Below are 8,743 nucleotides of genomic sequence, written 5' to 3' on the forward strand. Positions count from 1 at the left end.
GAACGGAGAGACACCGAAGACCTGACACCGAGGCGGCACTAACATGGCAGCTTGCTGAGGAAGGCTGAAGTGCGGTCTGGAGTATGAAGGATGCACGCACCATGCATGCAACATGCAATGGGGGACAGGGACAGATCAGCCCAGCCTGTCGCCAAGGGAAGAGCTAAAGAACCAAGCATTCTGCCCGGAACTAAGCTACGTTTAGCCTAAGAAGCCCTGTCCCTTAACCAATAGTCATGGCTCCAGGCACCTGGGGCTTGCAGTGGTGAGAATCTAGACGAGGCGCCTCAGCCCCCGATCAGAAGCTTGGCGCCTGGGATTCTTTCCGCGAGGCCTGACGAAGCCTAAAAGTTTGGGTCGTCCACAGGGCAGTGCGCAATGCTGCCTGACATGTCATGTCGTTCCTTCAACTCCGGACACCACCACAGCACCTTCAAACTTGCCGTCATTTCACCGCCTTCCTCGGCCATTTCTCGATTCTCAACCCTTCGATCGTCCTTTTCCTTCCACAATCATCGCGACATCCAACCTTACCCTCCAACGACCTCCCCGAACCATGCCTGTCTCCTGCGAAGCTCTTCCTGCCGACCCGCCCAACATCCTCTTCAACGACAGCTAACCATGCCCGCATCGGACCTCCCTTCCTAGCACTCGGTCGTTCTGCGGAACCTGGGATCCCACCTCTCAAGGTCAATCTCAATCTACCTCAGCCCTTGCCCGTGTCTGCTCTGTTCCGGGTGACAAGATGCCTCCGCAGTGGCGCACGCAAGTTTGGGAATTCCTTCGGCAGCATGTGCTCCCAGAAGTCTTGGTCAAGAGGAGGTTGAACTTTATCACCATTCACTATCTATATCTGACGGGCATGTCTCTTCTTCTGTCGGTCATCATTTACGGTATTGGAGATATTTCTTACATCAACGCCCTCTTCTTCGCTTCTGGAACCTGCACTCAGAGTGGTCTCAACACGATCGACATCAACCAGCTTCACAGTGGTCAGCAGGCCATGCTCTACTTTGGGGCCATGGTCTGCAATCCCATCATTGTCAATTCGGCAGTTGTGTTCATCAGACTCTATTGGTTTGAAAAAAGATTCAAGGATGTGGTCCGGACTTCTGCTTTGATTCGACGGACTCGATCGAGACAGAAGACCGAGACGTTTGGCCGTGACGATCCGGAGCAAGGCAGCCTGGTGGGGGTTCGTGGCCGGGCCATCCAGATCTTGAGAAATACCGGCCGCAGGGCTACCGACCTGTTGGAACCCAAGGATGGGCCAGGAGCTCATGCCAATGGCAAGGCGGTGGAAACATCCAACCCATCTGAAGCCGACACCGAAAAAGCCAACGGCGGAGCAGGTCCCGATGATTATTTGCGTCTGCAGTCTAGCCGCTCGACAGACGATGTGCGTGTCCCTCCGCAACTCAGCCCCGATCAGCACATCCGCTTTCTGGAGAATCAACGTAACCCTAGTGACATGACTGCGTTGAGAATTCCAAGTCCTCGAGAGTTTGAACGGGGAAGCCGGCCCCAAAATGTGCACAAAAGCATCGACGACACGCTCATGGGAAAGGTCGCCAGCGACACAGACCTTGCCGCAGCAAACGAAAAGCGCAGCCTGGACCTTAATCCGCGATCCGAAGGCGCTCCCGCCCATATCACTATTGATGAGCCACAGCCTTTCCGCGATCGCAACGACAGGACAACGACCTTTCCCCGGCTGAATACGAGACAATCCACCCAGGCCCGGCAGACGTACGATTCGTCTGACCCCGGATCCCAGCTCCGGCCAAGGCGGTCCAACACCTTTCGTAGCCTGAGCCGTAGCAACACTGGCCGGACGCTGGATCCAGCTCCGTATCTGAGTTGGCAGCCTACCATCGGTCGGAACTCTCTGTTCGTCGGCCTGACCGAAGAACAGCGAGAAGAATTAGGCGGCATCGAATACCGGGCGCTCAAAACCCTGGCTTTGATCCTTGTTGTCTACTTTGTCGCTTTCCACCTCCTCGGCATTGTTTGTCTTGTTCCTTGGATTCTGCACACGGAACGGTACGGAAAAGTGGTGACGGCCGCGGGTCAAGGTCGAGTCTGGTGGGGTTTCTTCACCAGTGCTTCCGCCTTCAACGATCTTGGATTCACTCTCACAAGCGATTCGATGATGTCCTTTGGCACTGCGATCTTTCCCATGCTTCTGATGAGCTTTTTGATCATCATCGGCAATACTGGCTTTCCCTGCATGCTGCGGCTCATCATCTGGCTAATTTCCCATTTTGTGCCGTTTGGTGGCCCTCTGTGGGAAGAACTGCGATTTCTCCTCGACCACCCTCGTCGATGTTTCACCCTGCTCTTTCCCGGATCCGCCACCTGGTGGCTGTTCGCCATTCTTGTCGTGCTCAATGGCGTGGATCTGATTTTCTTCATCATTCTTGATCTGAACGATTCAGTCATCACCCAGATGAGCGGCGGAATCAAGTTTGTGGATGGACTGTTCCAGGCTGCCTCTACTAGAACAGCTGGTTTTTCAGTGGTCAATCTGGCCGAGTTGCATCCTGCCATCCAGGTCAGTTACCTCATCATGATGTACATTTCAGTGTTTCCGATTGCGATTTCCATGCGAAGAACCAACGTGTATGAAGAAAAAAGCCTGGGGATTTATGGAAAGGGTGCAGATGAGGAGGAGGACGAGAGAGAACCAAGCTATGTGGGTGCGCATCTGAGGCGACAACTCTCTTTTGATTTGTGGTACGTCTTTTTGGGCATGTTCATCATTGCTGTGGTGGAGGGGGGTCGATTGGAAAACACCAACCAGTACGCCTTTACCTTGTTTTCGGTGCTCTTCGAGATTGTATCGGCATATGGAACTGTGGGCCTGTCATTGGGCTATCCGACGATCAATGCATCCTTCTCCGCCGAATTTCACACACTATCCAAGTTGGTGATCATCGCCATGCAAATCCGTGGGCGGCACCGTGGTTTGCCCTACGAATTAGATCGGGCCATCCTCCTCCCTTCGGAAAGTCTGCAAGCCAAAGAGGCGAAGGAAGCGGAGCGCATGGCGATGCGCCGGCGCCGCTCTTCTGCGGGACAGTCCATCCTGTCGGCCGTGGATGGGCAGATGGAGGGATTTCATTTCCGTACCGAAACAGGACTTTCGTCGGCCACCAACCCTGGCGGCGGGAACGATCATCAGCTTCGACCTCGAGCGAACACCAACAGAACTCAACAGAGTACAGCAAGCGGGTCAGAGCATACTCCTCACCATGGTGCCCGGCATGGACTGGGTACAGCCATGTACAAACTCACGCCTGATATTGATTCCATCCGGGAAGAAGGTAGGCGGGAACATCCTTAAGGGAATAATATCATGCGGAGGACATTTAATTCTTGATATCTTGTTTTTAGCGGGCGTTGATACACTTGAGCAACGGCGAAGGAGGAGTTCATATTGCTGAGTCACGGATCAAACAGTACATGCCGTTGTAGGAGTACGGAGTACATGGGAAGCTTGTTAGAAGGATGTCTGGTCAGTGCTCTGTGAAAACGGTGGCCACCACGGAAGGGCCTTAGATTTTCGAACCCAAGTACCGAAGGAGTAACTTGATCCATTCGCTTCGATACCTACCTACAAGAAGCAATAATATGAAGACGAACTGTTACAATACCACAGAGGACAGAGTACGGATACGGGATACGGATGGGAGATTGGACTCAGGATCATGATGCTGCTGCGCCTCACGACCAAGACACCAAGACGGTGGCCGCTTGAAGCTGCTTGGCGCCGTGCAAAGTGACGTTACAGACTCCGTGCTCCATACATGTACTCGGTACATGTAACAGCAATGGTTGTAAGACAACGACACGCCACAGGCACAAGGCTGCCAAGTGGCCTGGTGTTGTTTCATGCCAGTGCACTGCAGTACGGGAGTACAGGAGTACCGATGCCAGTGCTTTAGTACCACTTAACACCACACGTGTGCTGCAAGGTGAGGGTTAAGATGTCCATGTGTAGCAGGTACAACGGCCATGTACTTACATACTGCCTACATAGTAGGTACCTAGGTGGCAAGGTCCCAATTCTATATCCGTACCTGTTGAGCGCCTATTTACCTAACCCACCTTGTAGGTAACAGGTACCAAGGGCCTAATAAGGCTAAAGGCTCCTAAGCTGCCTTCCATTATTATTGCAGAGTAGGTGCCCGTGGTGCTGAGCTCCAGGCTTAGGGGCCCAGGATTATTAGCAGGCTGGGCCTGAGGCTCCCGCCGCCCCCCGGTCCAGACTTTTGCCGTTCTGGGCGCTCCTCCACTTTGAGGCGCAAGGACCCAATCAGAGCCAACACCGTGAAACCCGCGCTGCTTGTCCCGCGTTTCTGGAGGCTGCGGTCGCCCGTCACACTCTTTGCCTGCCCCCTGCTTTGGGCTTGGGTTCGGCTTCGCTTGCGCCACTGCAAATCTGCAATCTGCAGCCTGCAGTCTGCGCTCTTTACTTCCGCTCCCTCCCTGTTTCTCGTTCATTGTTACCGTCGTCATTCCTCCTCTCCACGACCACCGACCACCACCACCACCACCCACTCTCGCTCCGCAGATTCAGACCTGCGCTTCCTCTCCTGTCTACGCTCTTTTCCCATCGTCGACCTGGATCTCCTCCTTCGTCTCCCGACACACGCAAGGCGAACGAGCCCCCGATCGCGACCCTGACCGACCCCCTACAGTCCCTCGCTTCGACCTCCCCACGCCCTTCGTTCGAGTCTCACAACACGGCTTCGTTGCTGCGCCTCGCACTTGTCCTCGGAATCTCATCTTTTCCTCGGTCGTCAGTTTCGAGACATCCTGTGGGTTATTAAGCCGCCTTTGAGCAAGCCGACCACGCGATTCGCCCCCGAATAATAAACCTGCCCGGAAGAAGAATCACCTCAATTAACCTACCTTGAAAAGACTATCACCTCGATAAACCTACCCAGAAAAGACCATCACCTCAATAAACCTATACAAAAGAATACCATCGCCTCAACATGAAGTCTCGAATAACATCCCTTCTAGCGCCGCTGGCCGGCCTAGTTTCTCTCGTCAATGGTCTCGAACTCGATCTCACCAGTCAAGACTCGGTGAAATCAGTGACCTCGACCATCGCCTATGATATGATGACTTATTATTCTGGCAACCAAAGCGGTCAAACCCCTGGACTACTACCCGGGCCGTGTGCTTCGACCGAATGTTACTACTGGTGGGAGGCCGGGGCCATGTTTGGGTCTCTGATCAACTATTGGCAATACACGGGGGATGACAGTTACAATCATGTTGTCGAACAAGCACTCGCATTCCAGATCGGTCCCGACCAAAACTACAACCCTCCCAACCAGAGCAAGAACATGGGTGTCGACGATCAAGCGTTCTGGGCCTTTTCCGCCCTCGACGCAGCCGAAGCGAATCTTCCCGAGCCTGGCGGCGATGTTCCGTCGTGGATCGCTCTCGCGCAAGCTGTTTTCAACTTTCAGGCGGGGCTTTGGGACACGGCCACTTGCGGCGGTGGCATGCGATGGCAGGTCTATTCATTCAACGCCGGGTACAATTTGAAGAACACCATTTCCAATGGAGGCAATTTCCAGTTGGCGGCTCGGTTGGCGAGATATACTGGGAATCAAACCTACGCCGACTGGGCGGAGCAAATGTGGAATTGGATGGCAGCCAGCCCGCTGTTCCAATACCAGGACGGCAATCTCTACATCTGGGATAACACTGACACTGCCAACAACTGTACGGATGTAGCTCACTTTGTCTGGACGTACAACTATGGCACCATGTTGATGGGCGCGGCCTACATGTACAACTACACGAACGGTGCCGAGCCCTGGGGAACCCGCGTCAGCCAGATCTTGGACGGAGCGTTCAAGCTCTTTTTCCCGTCAGAATACGGTGGCAACATCATGACCGAGTTCCAATGCGAGCCCGCGGCCAACTGCAACAACGATCAGAGCAGTTTCAAAGCTTATCTCTCTCGGTGGATGGCTGTGACCATGTTGTTGGTTCCAAGCACGGCAGATCAGATCATGCCGAAACTGCAAGCCAGCGCCGCTGGCGCTGCCCAACAGTGTACCGGAGGGAATAATGGACGTGCGTGTGGTCGAAGATGGTATGCCGCATACGATGGAACAAGCGGCGTGGGCCAGCAGGTAGGAGTTTCCTCGGGTTCTTTTTGTTCTACCACCAACTAACTCTCTCTTCCCAGATGCAAGCACTCAGCGTCATTGGCGCGACGCAAATCAATTCGGGAATTGCACCCAAATCCATCAATACTGGCGGCACATCCAAGAGTGATCCCAATGCTGGAACCGACACCAACACGTCACCTCTATCCCACCAATCGCCCATCACCACCAAAGATAAAGCGGGTGCTGGCATCCTTACCGTCCTGGCCATTTGTGTCGTGGTTGGAGGAAGCGTCTGGATCATCCTGTGAACTTAATGAGGGATCGGAATTGGTTTGGTTCGCAACCTCGCTAGACATGACTGCCCAACGATGTAAACGGGACATGTTGTTTCTCTAGAGGGGAGATTGGACCTACTACAGTATCTGGAAAGACATGGTGGCCATCAAAACGGGATTGATCAGCATGGAAGGCGCAAAGACTAGTTGCTTGGATCCGAACGGATGAGATCTCTACCAGTTTTGATTTTTTGATGAGTGGATGGGATGGGACGGCATGGACTTTGGATTTTTTTTCCTATTATTTTTTTCCGTTGTCAGCATTGTACAGCGCGCAGGAGCTTGAGTTGTATTGGATACAGTATCCCATGCGAGTCTCTGTACGGAGTACTTGATATCAAGGATGTACACAGAGATGACAGACTGTCAAACTATCTAGTAAATACTGCATATCAAGCTGTTAAACGTGGAGTTTTCCAGGAGCATAGCTTAGCCTTGTGTCTATCATTATTTGTCTATATATTAGACATATAATGAGGAGTTTTCGCGCACGTACATTTGATAGAGAACAAGGGATTTTTCTACCCTTGTTTGGAGACAATCGAGAGTCGAGTGAGTGTCGAGTGTCGAGTGTCAAATTGTCTATCCGTATAAAGATATTTTGGGATTTCTTTTACAACATCACGCACGCACGCACTAGGTGCTAGTACGAGTACCTAAGTAACTAAGTTACCTTGAGTAATAAATATCCTGCTCCTGGTCCTGTTGGTCATGGTCATGGATGAAATCATAAATCCGCCTCCCTGCCTGTTGATCCAGCAGATCAATCCACATACACGCCTTCAGTGTGTCCTGCATGTCTTTCCACGTCTTGATCTGACAGCGGGCGATGTATTCGCGCAACAGCACCCTCAGCCACGTTGCGTCTTTGTCTTTGTCTTTGTCTTCTTCGTGTGAGTTGGAGACGTCGAAGAGGGAAACGGCGGCAGTCATCAATAGCCAGAGCATGAGCTGAGAAGAAGGGGAAGAGGAGGGGGGAGGGGGAGGGGGGACGCTATTGCTGTTGTCGTTGATGTTGCCGTTGATGTTGCCGTTGTCGTTGCCATCGCCGACGCTATTGCTGTTGTCGTTGATGTTGCCGTTGATGTTGCCGTTGTCGTTGCCATCGCCGTTGTTATTGTCGTTGATGTTGACGTTGCCGTTGGTGTTGCTGTTGCCGTTGATGTTGGCTTTTCTGTCGCCGTTGCCATCGCCGTTGATGTTGGTTTTGCCGTTGATGTTGCCGTTGTCGTTGCCGTTGATGTTGCCGTTGATTTCGCCATCGCCGTTGCCATCGCCGTTGTTATTGTCGTTGATGTTACCATCACCGTTACCGCTGCCATCTCCAGCCTTCAACCCCATAATGCAGCTTTTATAAACGGCAGAAAAGTGCCGATATGGCAATTGGACGTCTCGCCACTGCAGAAAGACATGGTGACAAAATGCCAACAGGCCCAGCCGGACAGCCTCGTCGACCGAGCCGCTGGCGAAGCGCATGTGCAGGAGACGATACATGACAGCCGCCATGGTGTCAAGGATGATTGTCGGGTTCATGAGCCGTTGGGTCTGTGTGCCCAGGTTGACGTGTAGGCAGAACCGCCTCATGACGTGCCACGTGGTGGCTAGATGGTGGTTTGTGGTTCGGACGACGTCGCTCTCATTCTCTTTCCCGCTCTCATCCTCCTTGTCTTCCTCACTACCTTTACTACCACCACCACCTCTACCACTATCACTACCAATTCCAATCCCAATCCCAACCCCAATCCCAGTCCTTGCTAGTACAGTACGGCTATTTTGGGCATGTGGATGTGGATGTGGATATGGGTCTGGAAAACCTGGACGTGGACATGGTGATGGGTCTTGGAAACCTGGACGTGGACTTGGACCTGGTAGTGTCTTTACCTTGTCGCAAAGAGCGGTTGGCGTTGGCGTTGGTAGCAGCTTCTCCGGATACTCAATCAGCGGTTCAGAAGGCTGGCGGAAAAACACGGGTTTCCAGCCATTGAGGAGGGCGATGCTCAGATCACATCTGGAGTGCGAGAGAAATACAGTCAGCACTATAACAATATACGGTATTCCATCATGGTATTTCCGAAGAGAAATAAAAAGAAAGTAGACGAAAATGAAAGTGAAACCATGACAGTAGCCCACTGCACTTAGAATGAAACAAACAGCTGCCACGAGAGTCCCTGTCACTGTCATGAAAACAATCGCCGTACCCATGGGACATAGAAAATGAGACATACAACAGGGGCATACAACAGGGGCATACAACAGGGGCATACAACA

At 52.6% G+C, this 8,743-nt stretch overlaps 3 protein-coding genes across 3 annotated transcripts; 2 read left to right on the forward strand and 1 right to left on the reverse strand.

The window, feature by feature from the left end:
• Positions 1-745: 745 nt before the first annotated feature.
• A1O3_00480 (uncharacterized protein) lies at positions 746-3,346 on the forward strand (the record flags this gene model as incomplete). The annotated part of the gene is made up of 1 exon (XM_007730630.1): positions 746-3,346. One exon carries the CDS (start codon positions 746-748, stop codon positions 3,344-3,346), a length of 2,601 nt encoding a protein of 866 aa, XP_007728820.1.
• A 1,657-nt stretch (positions 3,347-5,003) lies between these two features.
• A1O3_00481 (uncharacterized protein) lies at positions 5,004-6,448 on the forward strand (the record flags this gene model as incomplete). Its single annotated transcript, XM_007730631.1, has 2 exons — positions 5,004-6,161; positions 6,218-6,448. 2 exons carry the CDS (start codon positions 5,004-5,006, stop codon positions 6,446-6,448), a joined length of 1,389 nt encoding a protein of 462 aa, XP_007728821.1.
• Positions 6,449-7,144: 696 nt separating this feature from the next.
• Positions 7,145-7,981, reverse strand: A1O3_00482 (uncharacterized protein; the record flags this gene model as incomplete). Its single annotated transcript, XM_007730632.1, has 1 exon — positions 7,145-7,981. The coding sequence occupies one exon, from the start codon at positions 7,979-7,981 to the stop codon at positions 7,145-7,147; it is 837 nt and encodes a 278-aa protein (XP_007728822.1).
• Positions 7,982-8,743: the final 762 nt, after the last annotated feature.

Source organism: Capronia epimyces (assembly GCF_000585565.1).
Source record: "Capronia epimyces CBS 606.96 chromosome Unknown aczIQ-supercont1.1, whole genome shotgun sequence".
Taxonomy (NCBI): domain Eukaryota; kingdom Fungi; phylum Ascomycota; class Eurotiomycetes; order Chaetothyriales; family Herpotrichiellaceae; genus Capronia; species Capronia epimyces.